Source organism: Belonocnema kinseyi, chromosome 3 (genome assembly GCF_010883055.1).
Source record: "Belonocnema kinseyi isolate 2016_QV_RU_SX_M_011 chromosome 3, B_treatae_v1, whole genome shotgun sequence".
NCBI classification, from domain to species: Eukaryota; Metazoa; Arthropoda; class Insecta; order Hymenoptera; family Cynipidae; genus Belonocnema; species Belonocnema kinseyi.
The window spans coordinates 98222530-98246365 of NC_046659.1; the positions used below are offsets into that span (position 1 = coordinate 98222530).

Genomic DNA, 23836 nt, shown 5'->3' on the forward strand with positions numbered 1-23836 from the left:
ACTAATTGAAATAAGTATCTGTTATTTTTGTAGTTACAAATTGTTCTAAAGATAATAAATAAATTATGATAAAAATAGTTTTGAGTTATTTTTCTGCACCGTTAAACATTTGGATTTTCTCTGCCCTTAAGGGGGCCCCTTCAAGATTTAGCCCCAGGCCCCAAAAAAGGTTAATCCGGCGCTGTAAACATTTATTTCTGAAAAATAAAGTTTCAATTGTAAATCATTCTTTAATAATAAAGGCAACAGTTTTGCTCTAAACTTTCTGACAAAATTACAAAAAAAAAAGACAAATGCATTTTATTCATAAGCCCTTGGCGATATTAATTTAGGTAATGTGTATTTATATATTAACAAAGATTATTAATATGCTGCACCTAAAATTTAGCAGGCCGACATTTTAAAATAAGTAATTTTATTTGATGATACAATTTATTCCTGAATGTTTCTAAAATTATTGATAAAAGAGAAAATTTAAATTGAATATTTTTTCTTAATATTGGGAAATAATTCTGTTGTGAACATTTCTCTGTCACACTATAATTTATAAACTTTTTTACATGTTAAAAACGATAAAAAAAAGAATTCAAAGTTGAGATATTCAGAAGCTTTGAAAGGATACCCAAATAATTTTATTTTAAAAAATGTTTAGATTTTTGAAGATTTGGAACAAAAAATGTAGAAGCTTTTCAAGAATTTTGAAATTTCAAGAGAAAAAATGATTTTTTTCAGATTTTTCAGAAAACTTTAAATTATTTTTTATTTTCACAACTTTGATTTTAAGAGAATATTTAAAAACATTAGAAAATATTACGAAAGATATTCTAAATTGCCGAAAATGAATACGTAAGACTTAAAAAGAATAGAAATAATTCGAGTGAGTTTAGAACGTATATAGGAATTTTTTGAAATGTTAAGAGAGTAAAAATACTTTAAAGCTTTGAAAGTTTATATAATGTTAAAGCAAATAAACAAAGAAAATCAAATGAGAAACAGTCATTACAAATTTGTATTTTGCAGTAAAAATTAATTACTAATATCTTTTTGATTTAAGATAAAAAAATTTTAGTTTCATCAACTATTATATTTTTCGTAGACAATACATATTTTGTTGTTTAAAATTCAATTTCTTGGTTAAAAGTTAAATTGCATTTTCAAAAATTTACTAGTTTGGTTAAAGATTCATGATTTAGCTTCAAAATTGAATTTAGGTTGAAAATGTCACCCTTTTGTTGAAAATTTCAGAACTTGGATGAGAATTAACTTTTTTGTGAAAAAATCATAAATTTGGGTTAAATATTAATGTTTTTCGATTAAAAATACAATTTTAGTTTAGAATATTATTCGTTTGTCGAAAATGGTCTTTTTACGATAAATTCAACTGGTTTTTATTTAAAAAATTCTTTTCAAACTGAAATATCAACTATTAAATTTCTCGTTCAAGATTCATCTTTCTTGTTTGAAAACTTAACTATTTATTTAAAGATTTACTTTTTTGTTGAAATTTTGTTTTAATACATCTGGAATTTGCAAAAATATTTTTGAATTTTGGAAGATTATTAGGAAAATTATATTTATTCAAGTCAATTTAACCCTCAAGATAATTAGTAATTAAAAACTTTATTTTGTTTTCAAAATTATTTTTTCCCGTAAATCGAGAATCTACATGTGCGTGCTCTTCTTTGTGAAAATTTGTTTTTTATCTTAAATGAAAAAATTATATGAACAAATAATAAAATTCATGCTTTTTAATACTCTTGTGCAGTTTAATTAAAATCTTCAAATTATTTCTTAAATTATCATAGCAGTATGTGTATTTAATTGAATAATATACAGTCATAAAATTTGGAGGAAGACTGAAAATTTCTAAAAATTGTAGGTTGCAATTTTAAACAGTTTCAGGTTACATTAACATTTCTTACAGGACATCGGTCTTTGTCAACAAAAATCATTAGATTTTAAGGGTTCATAATCGTTTAACAATTTTAGGTTGCGCTAGCGTTTAACACAACAATAGGTATTTTCAAATAAAAATCATTATACTTGAAACAATATTAAAAACCTATTTACAATTTTAGATTGTGTTAATACTTTTTCTCGCAAATTTGTTTTAAAACAAATTTTTTCAACAGATTTGAAAAAAGTTTCTTCAGAAAGTATTATCAAAATTTGTATTTGAAAAAAATCAATTCTCCAAGAAAGTTCACTTCTTCTGACAATTCTGAGTTCTGCTAGCGATTTACACATATAAAAATTGGTATTAAAAAAAACTTTATATTTCGACAAGATATTACACTTTTTAAACAATTTTGGGTTTTATTAACGTTTTCACAGGAAATCTATTATTATAAATATAAATAATTAAGTTCTTAAGGTATGTAATTGTTTACCAGTTTTATGTTACGCTAGCGTTTTGTACCGAAAATTTGTAATTTCAAACCAAAATAATTAAAATTTTAACAATATTTATATTTTTTTATTTTAATCTCAACGAAGATTTACAAGTTTTGACAGGTTTAACATATTTTCGTGTTTTACACCAAAAATTGGTAATTAAAAAAAAGTCATTATAGTTCTAAAAAAATTTTCAATTTTGGTCCGGCTTCAAGATATACTTAAATTTTTCACAGAAAATCGGATCTTTTGAAATATATTTTATAGATTTCTGAAAAGATTGATTATTTTGGACATTTTTCTGTTATGTTACTGTTTTTCGTCGAAAATTATTTGTATTATTGATAAAAAATTATTGGATTTCAAATAACGAGACAATAGGGCGGAGTGAAAATGCTAAAATTAGTCGAATCGTTTGAGCTGAGCGAAAATTATTTATGGGTTGGCATTCGAAAAAAGAAAAAAGAATTTGAAATCGATTAATATCTTCTGTGCAAATTTGTTTGGTCTACAGTTTCTGCTAGTGAATAATAACAAAAAATTATAAATTCGAAAAAAATGTTTTGCTCAATTTAGAATTTTTCGAAAATGGCCAAAAAACATGTTTTTTTTGGATTGAGTCCTATGCACAAATTTTTGAAAAAGTTGAATATGTCGAACCTGAAATTTCTTTAGTTCCAATTAAGGAAACGTACTATAATTATGTTTTTCTGTAAAAAATTTAGTGATGTTCCCAGCGTTCAAAAACAGTCAATTTTACGTTTTTTAAGCGATTTTGGCAACTTTCTTAGACCAAGCTTTCGGACGCAAAAATTATGGTGCTATTACGACAAAACGATATTTTCGTAGGAATAAGCTGATGGAATAATTTTATATACATACCACCCCCGCGCCTATGGAGGGGGTTGTTAATAAATGGGGGGATTTGTCAATAGTACTCCGTTTTTCAGCAAATAGCTAGTAAAGAGTTCAGGAATAATTTTTTTTAATTGGGTGGGGGGGCAGATTTTTCAATAATATCAATAATTCGTATTAAAAAAAAGTTTAAGCGCGCCTAAGGCGCGCGACTGTTGGTTCTTGCGCTTGGCGCTCGATAATATATTTATCTCGCGCCACGCACTCGGTCTTTGTGCATAGACTTTTTAAAACTAGAGGTGAAAGCATTGACAACAGTTATATGATGATTGTGAATTCTCTTTTGTTAAAGCTCCTTCGACTTTCACTACTAAGCAGCCCTGCTGTTTTTAAACTTCTAAATTATGTATACATATTGTTGAAAATGCATGATTATATTTGACAATAATTGAAATACTGTGAAAATGTTGCATGAAAAAATGTAACTTTCGGATTTTTCATTATTTTGTATGCGGTTAAAATTTGAATTTTAGATTTATTAAAAAAATTCAAAAAATTGCTATGATAATATTCTAGGGCATTTAGAAATTAAACTTTTTCTTCTTTTGCCATTTTTTCATATCGTCCGTTATTTGGCTTGAAATGTTTATTTTCGTGTGTTTTTTGGAATTTTGTAAATGCTATAACTCTAATAATTTTTTATTTTTATCGATTTTTCGATTTTTTGAATAATATTAATAATCGTACAGAGAATTCTTGAATTTTGAGAAAAATAATCTAAAAAATATTCAAAATGCGCTCACTTTTTGAATTTTTATCCAAAATGGCTGGCGAACGTACTTGACCTTTAGTTTAGGACACTAAAATTTTTCGGATGCAGGGGGTCTCAAAACGTGTACATTTGACAAAAGCTGTGGGGGGGGGGGGGGGGGGGGGGGGGGGGTGTCAAATTTTACACATATCTAATACCTTCTCTGATGAGAATGTATAAATGATTTGTTTGCCATAAATAATTTTTTGATATTTCTGTTTTTAGTTTTAATCGTGAAAAAATAGCATCAAAAATATGAAAAGTTACATTTGTTTAAACCCCACATATGAGATGAAAAAGTAATTAAAAGACAAAAGTTGTGATAAAAATGTGCCCACGCAGCGGGGAGATTTTGTTTTACTGTTAATGATGTTTCCTATGATTAAAGCCAAAACTACGCATTTGATCAAAAAGTGGTTAATAACAAATTTGCAGATCTTCTTCAAATACACAGTTTTTGCTGACTCATTTTTCACCGTATTTTGCACAGTTTGTCTCAAAAATGTAATTTTTGGATTTTTCATTATTTTGAATGCTGTCAAAATTTGAATTTTAGATTTTCAAAAAAATTCAAAAAGTTGTTAGGATAATCTTGTAGGGATTAAAAAAAAGCAACATTTTTCATCTCTTGGCTTTTTTATAACGTGGGTTATTTGGTTTAAAATGTTCATTTCCGTATGTTTTTTGGAATTTTGTAAATGCTATAACTCTGGTAATTTTTGATTTTATGGAAAAAATCATTAGGATACATTTTTCGACTTTTTGAATACTATGAATTACCCTAAACAGATTTTTTGTTTTTCGTAAAAAGTGGTCTCAAAAATATTCTAAATTGTTAAATCAGGACATTAATTTTCATCAGTTCGCAAAAATACTTTTCTTTTTCTTTCATTATTTTAGAAAATAGTTACTTTAAAATAAAAAAATTGTATCAATATTAATTTTAATATAATTTAAAGACGTCTTAAGAGAAAAGTCAATTGTCTAGCGCACGCGTTTGTTTTAAAGTAAAACAAATAAAGAGTTATATACTAAATTAAATTTTTCTTTCTGAAATGACCGATTCAATTATATTGATATAAATGTGAATGAAAAGATAAGGGTTTTTAATATAGTGATAAAAATTATTGTTAGGTAACTTTTTCATTCCATTGAAATTTTCTTAACGATGATTTTCTGTAAAAAAAATCGTTGTTATAGGCACGCAACTCATAATATTTTGCCATATTCTACCAGTACCTGAATTATCTTCTCTGTCAATAACATTTCATAGTAATTTGCGACAAGTCATTTTCTTTTCATGCGGATTCTGAAGCCTCACTTTCACCTCCTTAACTTAAATTGTCAAATTGTCAGAAATAAAAATCCTAACGAAACTGCAGCTTACAGAGTCACGCAAATACCATTTCAGTTATAGTAAAAACAATGGAGGAGCCTAGTCATTTCTTTAAGTAGAAGGAATTCAAATTTAAAATGATGACTCTATTATCTGTTTCATAATATCATAATATTTACTTGACAATGTAACTATTCCTTTCACTGTGAAAAATTGTATTACATTCAAAAGACCAATATGTATTAAAATTAATATCTGGAGCATATGACATCTTCCTTAGGAGCGTGTATACTAAATTTCATTTACATTCATAATATTAACAAAGATAATTCCATTTGACACAAAATCAAAATAATTGTAGCGTTAATGATCAATTCTTAATCATAAAATATGGTAGTTTCTTTTAGTTATCAAAAAATAAAATTATATTTCAAATCGAAATGTGCAATTACGCAAATGACCAACAGACCTAATCTACAATCAACTATACTCACATTAAATTTCTACCTTTGAGGGCAAATTTTGGAAAAAATTTTACCCATACGTTGAACTTAAATCACAAAAAGCAGTTTAATAAACAAATTCTAGATTATTACTTTAATTGCGAATATTGAAAAAAGATTTAAAGAAAGTAAGACACTAAGTTTTCAAGCGCGATGCTATTCCGACCTGTATATTAAATCTAATATGAAATGTATATTTAATTACAACTATCGTTTATGCAAATGGCTTAATCAATTGAACTATTTTGGAATAAAATTTAACTATTTGGTCAAGCATTAGCTTTTTTCTAGAAAAATTAATATTTTTGGGTTAACAATTCTAATCAATAGTACAGAAATCGTATTTTCTACTTAAAAATTGAGTTATATTGGTAGAAACTTGAACTATTTGATTGAAAGCTGAAAAATTCTACATTTTTCTTGAACATTTGTCTCTTTGCATAGTAAATTGGTCGTTTTTTTGTAGAAATGTCATCTTTTTTGATTAAAAATTCATCTTCATTATCATTATCTTATTAAAAATTTAAGATTTATGTTAAAAGGTTAATATTTTTTATTGGAAATATAACTTTTTTGTTAAAATTTTGCTCTTTGGGTCGAACTTTCAAATATTTAAGAAGAAAAGTAAATTATTTTGGTAGAAAATTCAAATGTCTATTAAAAAATCGACCTCTTTGGTTGACAATTCAACTATTTGGTTGAAAAATTAACTATTCAATTGAAAATTTAAATATTTTGGTAGAAAAACCTAGTATTTAGTTGAAAATTAACTTTTATTTTGAAAATTCATATTTTTGGGATTGAGAAGTCAACCTTTTTGTTCAAAAGTCGGCTTTTTAAATAGAAAGTTCATCATCTTCAGTAGAAATGTCATCTCTCGTTGTTAAAAATAAACTTTTATATTTGAAATTCATGCCTCCTCTCAAAATTTGGTCTATTTTGCTTAAAGTTGAAAAAGATGTTTAGTTAATATTATAAGACCGTAGGACCAAAAAATATATATATCTAGCACTCTGAGTACACGTCCTTATACCTCTTTTTTTCAATTCTCCTTGGTTGTAATGTATTAGTCAACTGGTGCCGAAGATTCGATAACAAGCATAGTTCGTTTCTCGAACTCAAGGTGAACTATGTCAGGCGTCGGCTAAGTCGTATTTGGGCTACTGTCGTAGAGATGAAAGAGTTAGTAATAAATCACCCTTAGTGCCGCATCGTGCCTTTGGATGTACGTCGCTCGTGCATGATCTGGTCAACTAGATAGTATGTATCCTAGACGCTCAGGATGTACATGACATGCTCTGCAGCTTTAATCGAAAATGTTTTTGGCTAAATATGTGGCGACGTTAGGCTAAAGTGGAAATGACACTGTTTTGATAGACCAAAATGAAACCTTTCATGCCACAATTTAATCCGTGTGATTTGAGGAAAGCGTACGTTCGCGAAGGTTAAGAGCTTAAAGTAACTGTAGAATTTAAAAGATGAAAGGATTTACAATTTCTTTTTGAAAGTAATAAACTAATAAAAATGTGAAACGAAAACGTGCTATGCTAGGTTACAAAAATGCAGATGTTTCGCTACGTGAGAACATTCGGTAGTAAACTATTTAGAAACTATCTGTATAAGAAGAGCGAGATGAAATTAAAATGTATGAACATGGGACTCAACATGCACCCTAATGTCGAAGAGCTGTTGGTGGAAGCTTTTCTCCTGTGATATCTTGAACTGGGTTTCACTTGTTATGGATAAGATTTCATGCTTTTTTCTCACCTCTAATATTAAAGTCAAGGCCGAGTGTTTCAGCAGACTCCTCCGCTGTTTAGTATGGAAACGTTCCTTTGATCACTTCTTTGTGCTTCTGACCATTTTAAGAAGAGGGTCTCATCCATTTGTGACTATATGTGCTGTACACAGAATAATCCTGTTTTAAAGAAATTCAAGGTTCAGAATTGCGCGACCACATTGACGGCGTGAAATGTTAGGCCGCGAAACAGAAGACTCAATGTGCATGCTTTGTTCATTCGTATGACCTTTTGTGACCCAAAGTCGAGGGTTCTGAGCTCGTCTTTTTTCCATGGAACCACTCCAAATGAATTTTGTAATATCTGGTTTGCAAGTATGATCATTGAGGAACCTTTGTTTATCACCGACAGTTCGGAAGACCAAATCCATTTCTATGCAATTCACGATTTGCGGATGAACCTTCAAGCTTTTCAACAGAAAGATGATAAGTCTATGGGAACTTGAATCAAAAGCTTTCCTCCAATTAAACAAGGCCAGCGACAGGTGGCACCAATATGATGCTCCGTCTTTGCATACATATCCATCGATTAGCAAGTTCTCTCGACATCCTGCTATGCCTTTCTTTGAGCCGCGTTGTTCGTACATCACTCACCACACAGGTCCGATTGTCCGAACTTTCCTATCATTTAGGATAGTCGTGAACATCTTATACAGTGTGTTCATACAAGTGATTGGCCTGTAATTTGCAGGGTCAGATTATGTGCCCATCTTTGGCAGGTCTACGGAGCGCCCTTATATGAACCATTTGGGAATAGGCTCTCCCGTTGTTAGATATGAGGTTAAAATGCAGCCCAGCTGCTAGTTGGTTCAAGGAAACTTCCTTTATCAGAAGCTCTCGCTACCATCTGACCCCAGAATCGAATAGTTCTCTAAGCCAATAGTTCTTTATACATCCTAATACTTTTTTTCACCTTCTCGGTAGTGATGGGTTGGCATTCCTCCTCAGGTGCTACAATGCCATCGCACATCTCCCTGAAGCTATTTACGTTCTCTGAGTTTCCTTTCAGTGGATGCTGGCTGTCGTAGACCTCTCTCCAAAATGTCTTGACCTGCTCTGGTTAGGACGGATGTTCGACAGTAACTGGAAGCTCTTGGAAGAGTCTAGCCTCAGCTCTAGACTTCTAACGTCAGACAGTACCAGTATTCTGTCAGCAATGTACTGCCTGATGGTCAGCAGCTTTGACTTTTTGAATATGTGATGACGGATCCGTAGTTCACGCGCAAACTGTTGCACCTTGGGAATGAAATTCCTGCACACGTTATTTAGTTAATCCGACACTAAATGTGGGACGCGTAAACGATCTTCCCCAGCCTATCTTTGTACTGAGTTGATGCCTTACGTTGAGGATTAATTCCTTCGGAAACTCCCTTGGATAATTGTCGGCGACTGCTTTGTAATTATTGTAAACATATTTAGCAGAAACCCATGGTGCAGGGACTCTATAAACAAACCAAGGATGCGTTCATTGGATTTGTCATAGGCTCTTAGGTTCAAATAAAGAGGATTTGCAACCAAAAAAAATAATTATATATAATATTCTTATTAATTAATGTCTCAGACTTAAGGTGGTTACAGACCAATAAGTTGAAGGCACTTTTTATTACAATTACATTTTTTTAATAGTCTACACGGGGCTGTCCCGGTATATGTTATCAGTCACGGATCCATTTTTGTAATTCAATTAAGTTATTTGATAAGAACAGGGTGCCTAATTTGACATATTGAGCGAAAACTAATTTTTACCCTATCATTTACGTAAAGGTAAAGTCCGAGCACGTAACCAACTAAGCCACCGTTATCAATATTATATTACTACATACTATTATCAGTTTTTTTCTGAAAATCCAACTATTTACTTTCTGGTTAAAAAAGTGTACTTTTGTTTGAGTATTTCAATATTTTGTCAACGATTAAAAATATTTCTTAAAATGTTATCCCATCTGATTGAAAATTTCATTGCTTAATTCAAAGATATTCTTTTTGGTTGACAATTCAAATAGTTTGGTGGAAAATTAAACTTCTTGTTTGAACATTGATCTATTTTGGTAATGAATTCAATTATTTGGTTGAAAATTATGTGGTTAAAATTTTAATTGTAGTTTCGGAAAATTCTTCTTGTTTTCATTGAAAATTCATCTCTTTTAGTTGAAGATGTAACTGCATTGTCAAAATGCATTTTTTTCTAAAGACTCATCATTTTAGTTAAAAATTCACCTCTTTGGTTTAAAATTGATCTACTTGGTTTAAATGTGCTACTTTTTCGTTTGAAAGTGCTTCACAGTTTCATAGTTGAAAACTAAACTATTTGGTTAAAAACTCATCAATTTGATTCAAACTTTTACATATTTGGATTCGAAATCTTAGAAATTGAAAGCGTCTTAAATTTAATTTAACAATGCACCTTTATTAATTTTACTTAAAAAATAGTATTTGCCTATTACTCCCCTATTTTAATTAGAAATCACCCTGTTTTGTTAGATTTTCTTAATGTCAATTCTGTATTATAAAAAAATAATAAATAATGAAAAAACAATGACAAGAATTTGAAGTCATTTGTATCTGAAAACAACTCAAATTCGGATGGAATTCTAAGTAACCATTACGAATTGTAAAATAAAATAGACTGAAAAATTTATTAATATCTTTCTGTTTAAATATAATTAAAAAATTTGATCTAAAAAAAATGAAGTCGTAAACATGTTTACACGGAAAATAATGAGGAGTTGAGCCAATTATTTTAGTATACAGAATACAATTTTATTGTCATGTAATTGTGAAATTTTTGCTTTAACAAACTGAATAGATACATCAGCTAAATAAATGTGCTGCTAAATTTTACAACGTTAGTCGTAGAAAATAAATGTTGATGACATATATATTTAAGGATTTAAACGTGAAGAGATTGTTAATTGCAAATCTCAGTAACTGTTTGAATACGATTAAAGATGAGCAAATCAAAAAAGAAATACATTGTATTTCTTGACATATTTTCCTTACATTTATGAGAAAATAGTGCCACTTAGAGTAAGTAGATTTCTATGTGAGTTGAATTTCTACAAAATTACAGTTTTTATGCAAAAAAATGGAAAAAACCGTTGACTATTATCTTGGAATTTAGAGGCATTCATTTAAAAGTATTTATTTATCCTTCACCTCTGACTTTAAACTTTCATTCAAAGTCTAATAAACTGTAAGATACTATATTTTTACTTGCATAACTTTGACCTTTTTTCTAGGCGTATCGTATTTATTGATATTTCGCAAACAAGAATAATAAAAACGAAAGAAAACTAATTACATTTTAAGTTGAAGATATAACCTAAGACTTTCGTTTTTCACATCAAGTATATTTTCAAGTATTATTTCCCAGGCTTGAAAAAGGATTACTTTCTTATACAATAAACAATTTTTATCTAGAATATTAGAAAATTAATATTTAAAGGCTACACTTTTCAAATTAACATGTATCCTGTCTAAATAAAAGTTCTTTTTTATCTTGAATTGAAATTTTTAAACAAAATCATTATGTTTTAAAAGTTCATGACCTTGAAACAATTTTAGGTTACGTTACGCTTTCCCCCAAAATTTGTTACCTAAACATGAAAATTATTATAGTTTGAAGAACATTTACAATTGTTGAACAGATTAAGGTTATATTAACAATATTGAACAAACTTTAGAATCTTTTGAAAATTTTGGATTATTTCAGGGCTGTTCATCGGAAATTGGTATTTTTAATTTATTATATTATATTGAAAATATTTTGATACAAAATTTCAGCTAACAGTTTCCGATAATGATTTCAACATGGATTTACAATTTTGAAGTAATTTGAGGTTGTTTTAACTTTTGTTCACTAGAAATCGGTTATTTTGAACACATTTCATTAGATTTCGAAGAAAATTTACAACTCTGAACAGGCTTCTGCTATGTTGCACTTGTGTATTTCGTAAGAAATTATTGTTATTTTAAATAAAAAATTAGTAGTTCAAAAAAAAAATTTTACAATTTTTCTATAGCAATGCGAAACAAAAGTCATTATAGTTTAATGAAAATTTACACTTTAGAACAATTCTTTGCTACCTTACATTATAGTTTTTTAAAAGTAATTATTGGCATTTTTGATATAGGATCATTAGATTTTAAAGAAGATTAATAATTTGCGTATAGTAACAGGTTAGTTTTTTTTTAATTTTTAGTTTTTTTCGTCGACAAAAGTTTAATTTTCAACTGCTGATGATTGAAGAAAATTAAAAACTGATTTTTCAACTTTTTTAATTTTAATTTTCCGCAGTTTTAAACACTAAAATATTCAACTTTTGAAATTGAAGATAATTTTTTTAAGAATTTTCAACTATTTCAAATTGAACGTTGGCCTTTTTTTATTCAAAATTGAAATTTAAATACATGATTATGTTTGTGTGTTTTATCGGGAATTTTTATTTTTAATCGAAAAATATTACATGTCAAAGATGATTGTAGGTTATGTTGGCATTTCACATCAGAAATCAATATTCTCAGTATATACTAACTATAAAATATATTGCCCTTTCTTGTCTTTTCCATGATTTAATATAATAGATACTTTGAAATATAAAAACTCATTAATACTTCATTTTCAGATGAATCTGGTAGTGAACAAAATTAGGATACTTTGGCTGCTTTTAAATCTTTTTGGATTCCTTCAAAGTCAACGTCAGGAATATTATTGGATCCCATACGAATTAGAAACAGCGCAGACGAAATCTAGTCCTGGATATGTAATTCTTCCAGAAAACAGAATAAAATCATCACAGTATTCTTCAAATCCCTCGAGAGATTTTCACAATAATTACGAGTTCGTTCCCAATTCTGGACAGTACATTCAGGGCCTAAATAATTATAATTACAATAATTATCATCCCAGAAAAACGGAATTGAATAAGGATTCTTATTACAATTATTATGCGAACGATAAAAGTTACGAGGCACGTAAATCTTGGGAAAGAAAGGAGAATGCGCCACAATTATATTTCCGTGAACTTGACGACTTGAAAGTGCAACCAAGGAAAACTGCAAACAATACATTGGCTAAGCCTGCAGCGGCCATAAAACGTACAGCGAATGAGAAAATTCCATCAAGAAAATTGTCTAAGGAGGAAATTAAGAGAGTAGCTAGACAAACTCAAAAACAGAGGCCCGGATTTTTTTGGACTTTGTTTAGAGTTGCTTTTGAGGTTTGCTTTATTATAGACTTAACAAATTAAATAACATATTTACCATTTTTATATTTTGATTTGAATTTTTTTGTTAATTTTCCAATTTGGGTCTTTAATTTTTGTGTGCAATTTTTTTCTATTCGATTATATTATCATTCATCAACGAAGGAGATTTCAGTGATTTTTAAATTCAAACAATTTTATAATAAATTATTTACAATTTTATTTTTGACACTAAATACTAAATAATAAATAGTGGGTATGAAATACGAAATCTTTTCTTGACACCCAAGTGTCTGGTTTATTGAGACATTCAGAAGAATACTCCAAAAATATTCTAAACGCCTGATGCATTTTGAGTAATTAAAAAACTAACCATGGATAATCAAAAAACATGAAAATATTAATTTTATTTTTATTTTCATCTAATTAATGAAATAAACTTTTTAAAAGTAACAGGAATTATGATTTTATGTCATATATTTAAAGAGGCTTTTAATTGAAATTCATGTTTTTACAGTCATATTTCTTGGTTGAAATTTCAACTATTTTGTTGAAAATTCATCTTCAATCATTTAAATTCCTGATTTAAGTTATTTTCGGATTGAAAGTTGAACTATTTTTGTTGGAAATTCATGTTTTTCCTTTGAAAATCCAACAATTTGCTTGAATTTTGTTTCCCCTCTTAACTATATTACAAAATTTTCTCTTTCTGTATAAATGTGACTATTTTCGTCACAAAGGCAACTGTCTGTATTAAAATAAATTTGTTTCATTTGAAAATCAACTTTTTTGTTGCAAATTAAATTTTTTTGTAGAAAATTTATATTATTGTCTTGAAAATTCAACAATTTAGTGGAAAAATGGACTATTTGGTTGAAAATATGATTAAGTGCTTTTTTGAGCTTTTTTCTAAATTCAACTTAGCACCCTTTTAAATTTTTTCTTCCGCCAAGAGAAGAACCTATGATTTGTTTCAGTATTTAAAAAATGCAGTGGTCGCTCAAGGCCATTTTAGGGCAAAAAAGCTCATTCTGAATGAAATTGACGCTATTTACTGATTATTCATTCCTGGCGCATATAAATTGTGTTCATTAAATCCATTATTGCACTCAGGCTTTTTTCAGAGTTTTACAATATCATTCAAAGGTCGTTCAAGGTCATTTTAGGGCCAAATGCTCATTCTTAATTAAATTTAAGCTATTCATTCATTATTTATTTCTTGCTATATTTTACAATAACTTTCGAAGGTCGCTCAAGGTCATTTTATGGCAAAAATGGCCATTATTGAATAAATAACCGCCGTTTATTGATTATTTATTTTTCGGCGCGTATGAATGGTGTTCCTTACAATTCAACATTTCTCTTAGATTTTTTTTAGATTTTAAAATTATTAAATCAATTTTTTGTTAAGAAAATGATCTTGAGGCACCTTTCACTGTCATTCTAAAAATCTAAAAAAATCTGAGAGCTATACTGAATTGTAAAAAAACACAATTCATACGCGTCAGGAATAAATAATTAATAAATAGCGTCCATTTGAGGAATAAGTTTTTTCCCCTTAAAATGGCCTTAAGCGACCTTTAAAAGTTATTCTAAAAATCTGAAAAAAGCCTGAGTGCAATATTGGATTATAAAGAATACAGTTCATATGAACTAAGAATTAATAATAAATAATTAGCGACAATTTAATTAAGAATAAGCTCCTTTTGATCTAAAATGGCCTTGAGCAACCTCTCAATATTTTTTTTCTGAAATTAATCAGCGGTTATTTTTTCGTCAAATGAAAAAATTTGTAGGGTTCCAAGTTGACTAAAAAAGCAACAAGAAATCACCCTAATATATATTTTATTGGCAAATAATAAAAATAATGTTAACCCGTTAACCGTAGGGCTTTTTTTTGCACCACTTAACCGTAAGTCGATTTGCCCCTATGCTTTAAAAAAATCAAAAAAGTGTTCCTGAAAGTTTGAAAAAATGCATGGTTTTTGTTTGAACCTTCTCCTTAACGGTACAATTGTGCAATATGTGTTTTTTTTAAATTATTGTTGATATAATTAACAATAAACAATTAAACTCATAGAAAAAAAACATCTTTTTAAAAAAAATTCATAACCATGTATTTAGTAACAAAAAATTATTTTCTTATCTAAACACGTATACAGAGGACCATGATTTTTCTTATTCAAATAATATAAAGTGAAATCGTAAGGTAAATGCACCTGTTATCGTTCGTGCGTTATCTCGCGGGTACAGAAAGGAAGGAAAATAGTAAATTTACATCAAGTGTCATCTGCCGAAATACATACGTAAACCATATGGGGGGGGGGGGGTGTCAAATCGACCCAAACTGCTCTTTGACGGCACCCTATAGATGACTGAAGGATACAAGTGACTCGAAACTATGCGTGAGGCTTCTATCCTAGAGTACAATTTTTTGGTTGGGGGTAAGGACCCGTGTTCTTGGTTGATTAGTAAATGGCATCGATTTTAAATTTCGGCCTGGGCCAAATCAATCCCCCCCCCCACCCTACGGTTACCGGGTTAATTAAAATTAATGGTTTTTAGTTAATAATTGAAGTATTTGGTTGAAATTTATTTAAAGTTCAAATACTTTCTTAGAAGTTCATTTTTTGTGTGGAAATTCATAATTTTACTTGAGAGGTCGTTTTTTTGTTGTTAAAAATTAATCGAACACTTTGGTGAATAATTAAACAGTTTGACACAAAATCAAACTGCCTTATAGAAAATTCGTTTTTAGATGGAAAATTGATTCTTATACAGAAAATTTAATTACGCCATTTTTAGTTTAAATTTGATTTTGTTTATGCTAAAATTGCACTAATTTGTCACGAATTTCTTTAAAATACCATGATATTCATTGTTTAAACTATTTTGTCAAAAAATTCATGTAATTTTATTAGTTTAAAATTAAACTATTTTAAAGAAAGTATGTGTTGAAAATTAGTTTTCTTTTCGATGAAAATTATTTTTTAACAGAAAATTTAACTATTTAATTGGTTGAAAGTTAACCTTTTTGTTGAAAATTCATATTATCGGGTTGAAGATCCAACTGTTTTGTAGAAAAATCTTCTTTTTGCTTGAAAATTTATTATTATATTAAAAAAACTTTTTTTGTGTGTTAAAAATGAATTCTGCCACATTAAAGTTTAACCAAACCATTTTTGGTTAAAACTTTATCTTATTTCCAATAGAAATTCTACTATTAAGTCAAAAAATTTTAGAAACTAGCATCACGAACATTCTTAAAACTATTCAGTTGAAAATGTATGTAATTTGCTAAAAATTAGTCTTCTTGGTTGAGAATCTATCTTTTTGCTTGAACATTAAATTATTTATTACATAAATGTATGGATTACATTGAAAACTGATAGTCTTAGGTTAAAAATCGAACTGTTTTGTGACAAACTCATCTTCTTCTAATGGCCGAAAATGCCTTAGTCAGTTAGAAAAATGGTTGAGGAATCTTCTGAATATTTCAATAAACCAGGCACAATATAAAAATATTATCTGATAGTAATTTGAAAATATTTTACAATTTTAGGACCTTTTTTAATGTAAAATAATGTACAGTGTAATTTTGTAAAAGAATTTTAGAGAACTCTATTTTTATGATAATTCTTTTTTGGAGAACAATATCACCATTTTTCATAAGGTAATATTTTTGCAGCATAAATATTGTTTAATTCAAAATATCTCGCGAATATTTTAACAATTCAGTTTTATAATTCAAGCCCCTTTAGGCTGCTTTCAATCAGAAGTACTCTGTTCATTGGGTTGCATATCATACAGGATTTAACGTGATTGAAAATAGTGTCGGTAATATAGTGTTAAGCATTACCAAGGTTGCTAAAAGATCGGAATTTCAAAATTACATAATTTTCCCTGACAAATTTTTCATTTTCCCTAACCGTTCTAAATTCTTTCAGGTTTTAAACAATCTTTACGCATGAGAGATTAATAATATTAATGCAAAACAAAGTTTAATTAAAATAAAACCAAAAAAGGTAAATATTTTACTTAATTGATAAATCTTTAACGAAACAGTTGAGTTTTCAAACTAAAAAGACGATTTTTTTATGAAACAGTTGACTTTCAAAACCAAATGGTTACATTGCCAAACAAACAGTTGAATCTCCAAGTCAATACGATGCATTTTTTTGAAGATATTTGAAGTTTTAACCAAGAATGATGATTTTGCAACCAAGAACTTATCTATGAAAAAAGATGAATTTTCAATTTAAAATGACGCATTTTCTAAACAAATAGACAAATTTGCAAGAAAACAGTTAAATTTTCAAACAAGAAAATCATTTTTCAACAAAATAGTTGAGTTTTCAAAAAAATGATTGAAATTGCAATAAGACAGCGACATTTTTAATCGAGCAGTTGCATTTGAAACCTAGAAAGTTTTATTTTGAACCCTTAAGTGGAATTTTTAATGAAAAAGATAAATTTCCCACCACATAGTTTTAATTTCAAATAAAAAACATAAATTGTCAGCAAAATAGATACATTTTTTACCGAAAGAGATAAATTTTCAAATAAAATTATGAAGCTTGATCTAAAAAGATGAATGTTTAACAAATTGGTTCCTTCTCAAACCGAACAGTTGCATATTTTCTAGACAAATAATTATCAACAGAAATTTTAATAGATGAAATTTCAACCGAAACAGATTTTCAATTAAAACTAGTTGAAATTAACCGAAAAGATGAATGCTCAACAAAAAAAACGTAATAGTTAAAATTGCAAACAAAAAATGTATTTGAAATTAAAGCAGTTAAGTTAGAACTAACAATACGAATTTTTAACGAAATTGTTTAATTCTCGATCAAGTCAAATACATTTTTAACCAAACAGCGGATTTTTTGGAAAAAAATTGTCTCCTAAAAGATATGAATTTTCCAATTAAAAACACGAATTTTCAACAAAACGGGGAAATTTCCAACCAAGCAGTTGAATTTTAATTCTACAAAGTTCTAATTTTAACCGAATAGCTGAATCTTTCAATAAGAAAGATAACTTTTGAACCAAGTAGTTGAATTTTCAAATAAAAAAGATAAATTTTCAACAAAATAGTTAATTTTTCAACCAAAAAAGATAATTTTCCAACTAAAATGATAAATTTATAAATAAAAAGATAAGTTTTTGAGAAATAAGTTTTTTTTTAACCGAGTAGATAAATTTTCAATAACAAAATTCCAAGTGTATAATGTAATAGTTTCAACCAAAATAGATTTTAATTTTTAAATCAGATGAAATTTTAACCAAACAGATACATTTTTCACCACAAACATTTTTTTGTGTGCAAAACAGTCACCTTTTTAACCATAAAGGATTACTTTTTAATAAAACGTTTGAATTAACAATAAAATAATTTAATCTTTGACAAAGCAGTTGAATTTTAAGCCTACAAAGTTTTATTTTTAACCAATTGTGAAATTTTTAACTAAGAAAGATAAACTTGCAGTAAAAGAGCAGAATTTTGAAATAAAAAGATAAATTTTCAACAAAATAGTTAAATTTTAAACTAAAGGAGATAAATTTTGTACTAAAATAATGAGCTCGAACTAAAAAAATGTATTTTTATGAAATTAGTTTATTTCTCAACTGAGTAGTTGAATTTTTAATAAAAGAAAGGGATTCTACGCGATATGTTTGAGGTGATATTTCAACCAAAAAATATTTTTATTTTGAATGAAAACCAATTGAAAACGACCAAAAAATATGAATTTATAACGAAAAATGTAATTGTTGAAATTTAAACCATAAAGTATATTAATTTTAAATAAAAATAGAAGGGTTTCACCAAAAGATGAACTTTTAACAAAATAATTTAATCCTCAACCGAAGCACATGAATCTTTTACCAAACAGAAGCATTTTTAACAAAAAAATACAATACATTTTCCAGGGAAAGAGATCAAGAATATGATACTAGTCTTTTAAATAAAAAATAATTAACTTTCAACAAAAAATAGTTTGATTTTTTGGGATCTTATTAATTTAATTCGCATATATGCCAAAAAGTGAAATAAGGAGAGAAGAGAAAGTATCTTGGTAATAGGGGAAAAAGAGGTATTTTTTAAAAAGGGCAAAAAGTGGTGTATAGGAAAGAGTTAGAAGTCTGGATAACAGCCATACCGATTTTCTTTTTAACTTCAACTTTAGTTCATGGAAAATTCCCTGATACTTTCAGGTTTTCCCGGATATTCGATGACTTTCCCTGATTTTCCAGAGTTCTCTGACCTGTAGTAACTCTGATTACGGTGGGATATAATAATTGTTTGCAAAAAAATTGTTAAACCTTGTAAAATAACTGAGGAAATTTATTCATTCTTGGTTTTATTATGAATATATTAAAATTATTACCTTATTACAGTAATAATTTAAAATAAAAATATTAAATAGAAATATTATAGAGATTGTGCTGATGTAATCTATGAAACAGTTTCTTTTAGGTAGGCGTATGCCACCTACGAAAACTATTTTTCATTCTTTCATTTATTTATTTCATTTACTTCACTTTTTCAGACTGTAAATGACACTCGTTCCGCAATTGGCCAGATATCAGAACTTCTTAGTAATGGGATTGCTCCAGATCCAACTACTAAAAAGCCAGGAACTAGTAGCATGATAATTCAAACTACTACAGTAAAAAATGACATCACAAATGCAACAGATAATTCCAGTACGACGACTACAGCAGCACCATTTGTTCTGACTCGATCTGGATTACAAGGGATCATTAGAAGAAATGTTAAGGGATTAGTTCGACTTTTCAATATTGAATGGCGAGATGCTATAAATGTGAGAATGTATTATTTTTTAATAAGCTTTAAGAATAAACCCTCTTGAATATTCGGACATCGTAAACTACTTAGAAAACTACATCAGAAATAAGATCGTAAATTATTTCGGGAAAGATGTAGGACTAAGACGTCGTTTCTCACGTATTTTGAGGCGTAGTTTATGAAATCGTGATTTAAAAAAAAACATTTGTATAAATAGTCCTATTTTTATTTTAAAATTGATCTTGAATTCCAAAAAAGGTTCTTTAAAAACTTGTAAAAATAGTAGTGAAATTCATAAACATAATCATTATCAGAATAGTTTTCGGGATAATTGGCCTACTACGTCGTTTACTATTCCAATTTCTGCTTCACTTAGTTTACGATGTCCTTCCCTACGTCGTTTCTGGTGCAGTTTCCTACGTAATTTCCGACGAAAGTTCTGACAACGTTTTTCACGTAACTTCTGATATCGGTCGTTTCACTACGATAAAATACGACTTTATGAAATTAGTAGTTTTAGATTTTGATTCTGCGATTTAAAATTTAACTTCTTTAAATAACAATTAAAATATTTGTGGTATAAAATGTTCAAAATTGAACAGAAATTTGCAAGTAAAAATATTGCAGATTAAATTAGTTCAAAATAAATATATAATAATAAATAATAAATAATAAAATAAATTACAGGGAAAAAATGAACATTTAATCAAAATAATATCGGTATGAATGCGAGCGATACAATATTTTCATGATTTAAGATAATCCTTTTTATTGTAAGAAAAAGTACTTAAACGAAGATAATCTACTTTCTTCAATCCATCCAAGTAGGAACCCGGTATCAAAGTATATATTTAACAGCACTCAACACGGAAATTTCATACAAAATATTGAAGAGGCATTAACCTTAGAAAAAAATATTGCAGTGAAATCAGTATAGGCCTATAGTGATTTTCCTAAAACAAATTTCCCATAATATTTTTGTGATTACAGGATAATCAGCATTGGAATAATGCAAATAGAATAATGTAAAAATTAGAGAACTTGCAAGAAAACGATTTATTTTAGACCGCTGATAGTCTCATACGGAAGTACACATGCATAACGATTAGGCACAAATATCTTAAAAATTGTTTAAATTTTCCTAATATCATTTAGAAATTCTTTGAAATTTCTAAACATTTTTTTAATAACTTGGAATTCTTTTAAAATAACTTAAGGGTCTTAAGTCTTAAGTCTTAAAAATTCTTTGAACGTTATTTAATTCCTTCATATCCCTTCAAATATTGGAAGTACGTAAACATTTTTTGGATTTATTCATTACAGTTATCTGAAAAAGAACCCTTTAAATTCCTAGAAATCTATTAAATCTTTGGAGAATCAATAAAATCCTTTAAATATTGTGAAATTTCTTTAAATACTTTAAAATCTCTTAAAATATTTCACATCACTAGGAATTCCGTTGAAATTTTATTTGCTTTTTGTTTTAAAGTTTCCAAGAAATCCCTTAAAATTTAACCATCAAAATTTCATTGAAATCCCTTAATACCTCTGAAAAACCTTTGACATCCCTTGGAATTTTTTAAATCACTTGAAATTCTTAAAAATATTAAAAAATAACTTCATGTTTTTAAAATCATTTTGAAGCTTTTTATTTCTTTATATCACATAAAATAATTGAAAGACGCGGAAATTCCTTAAGCTTATTCATTAAAGTTTTCAACAAAATAATGATCTATTTGAATCTTTCAGAATCGCCATAATTCGTTAAATAAATAGAAATCATTTATCATTCTTTTAGTATAATAGTAAGTTACATCACAAGTAGGTTTAGAATCAACTTTACTCCGAGTGATGTAAGATATTTTATTTGAAACCCGCAAGTTATGAGACTGTAGGGTCATCTGAAGTTTGAGTCACGATGTTTAGAATATCTTTGGTCGTGAAAACATACGACTGAAGTGGCAGTCATCTGTTTTGCTGTGATTTGTAATCTCGTATGGCGCAAAATTTGAAAATGTGGTCATTTCTAGAACTACTAGTCTGTCAGTGTGGCGGCGTTTGGAAATAATAAACTGTTAGCAGCTGGCACTGATCGGTGACGGGCTATCTAAAGCTCACTTTTTTGGGGGCACAATAGGCTCATAACCTAATGGTTTCTAATAAATTAAATTGAATTAACTAACTAAAATTCTCTAAAAAAGACGCGTTAAATGCCTAAAAAAAAAATGTTAATCTTTTAAGTATCTTTAAAATCCTTTAGAGTTTTTTAAAATTCATTTATATTCCTTGAAATCGTTAAATTCCGCAGAAACCCCTCAAAATTATTTTATTACAGTTCTCTAAAGAATACGTTTCTTGAAATACTCTTAAAACCCTTTAAATTTTAGAAGCGATAGAAATTCTCTTAAATTTCCTTTTATTTTATTTTTTTAAATTTCTCTAAGAATCCGTTAGTAACTTTATGATTCCTACAAAATATTTTAAATCTCTTGAAATTAGTGGCATTTTTTAAAATGTTTAAAATTCTTTGAAAGTGTTTAATATCCGAAGAAGTTCCTTGAAAATTTCAAGTTAAAATACTATTTGACTGGATTTATTCCCCAAAGTTCTCTAGGAATTCGTTGAAAACCTTAAAGATCCATAAAATCTGTGGGAATCGTAATAATCCATTTAAAAAATAGAAGTAATCAGGAATCCCTTCATTATTTATGAAATTAAACTTATTCATTAAATTCCTATAAAAGAGATGTAATAAAATGTTTTAAATCTGGTGAATTCCCTTGAACTGCCTTTTTGTAATTCTCGAATAGTTTAAAATCACTTGAAATTATTTTTTTAATTTATCTGCTATATCAACAGAGATTGTTGAAAACTTACACAATGTCGATCAAGTTAAGAATCTTTAATTAATAATATTTTCAAATTAAAATTATTTCTTGAAAAAAAGATCCTATTCCATCTTCACTCCATTTCAAAAACCAATGTAATTTTTTAAGATTCTTAAAACCCTTTGAAATTTTGTTCAAATTTTGCCAGACTGTAGTGCTAGTGGGCCTCTTTTAATTCTGTAAAGAGGGTACTACTAGTACAACGGGTTGTTAAGATACACAATCCCGAATTTTTTATGATTATTCGATTTTATGAAGTTTTAGGTAAGGTATTTTAACAAGTTTTACAATAAAAATAATCATTAAACAATAAACAAATTATTTCACCTTAATCATTTATCTGCACGAGTATAACCCTTAAAAATTTCCTTGACAGAATAGACTGATTTTATTAGTAACTATCGTTTTTCCAGTTTGCACGTAAACTAAAAAATCATTTTGATTCAGTATTAGAACCACTGAGCCACTACAGCACGCCCAGCAGCGCTGTATCTCGTTGGCGCGGGGCACCAGTCCTCGTACTACCTCATACAACTCAACCAATACTTTTTATCCCATATTTGTTATGGGATGATTTTCAAGAGAAAAAATCAAGCTTTTTTCAAGCCTGATTTAAAAAAAAATAAAAATGACGGTTATGGAGAAAAACTCAAAAAAGTTTTTTAAAATGAAAAATCGAGGTGAAATAATTTTTTCATTGTTTAATAGATATTTCTATTGTAAACCTCGTTAAAATACCTTTTTAAAACCTTGTTTAAAAAGTAAAATTTGATAAGTTCATCACGAGTTATGTCCAATTAAATGTTAGCGGTCGGGGTGAATCATCCGAAATTCGGGTCACTATATCTTGACCACCCGTTGTACTAGGATTGCTCTCTTTACAGAATTTGAAGAGGCCCACTAGCATTATAATCTGACAATATTTGAATAAGATTAGTACCTTAAAAATGTTTAGAAATTTTGTAATTTAATCATACCCGTGTAAAAATGCTTCGACTTGAGTTCGACTTGAATTTTGCAAAAACAATATCATTAAAATACATAAAATCTTCCAAATGCTGTAAAGCTTCTTTAAATTTTCCTAAATTATTAAAAATCCCTGTAAATCTTTTGATAATCTACCAAATTCTTTTATACTTCTTGAAATTTTCTGATTTCTTGAAATTCTTCGGATTCCTTAAAAATATATAATTGAAAAAATGCATGTAAATAAGTAGAAATGATCTAAAATCC

At 28.2% G+C, this 23836-nt stretch overlaps 1 protein-coding gene across 4 annotated transcripts in view; it reads left to right on the forward strand.

The window, feature by feature from the left end:
- Window positions 1-23836, forward strand: part of LOC117169026 — a 56935-nt gene that overhangs the window by 31952 nt on the left and 1147 nt on the right. For all 4 annotated transcript variants that reach the window (XM_033355086.1, XM_033355085.1, XM_033355083.1 and 1 more), the window contains 2 exons: window positions 12323-12916; window positions 19456-19731. In XM_033355086.1, the coding sequence (XP_033210977.1) occupies window positions 12323-12916; window positions 19456-19731 (870 nt within the window). The remainder of the gene's footprint in view (window positions 1-12322; window positions 12917-19455; window positions 19732-23836) is intronic.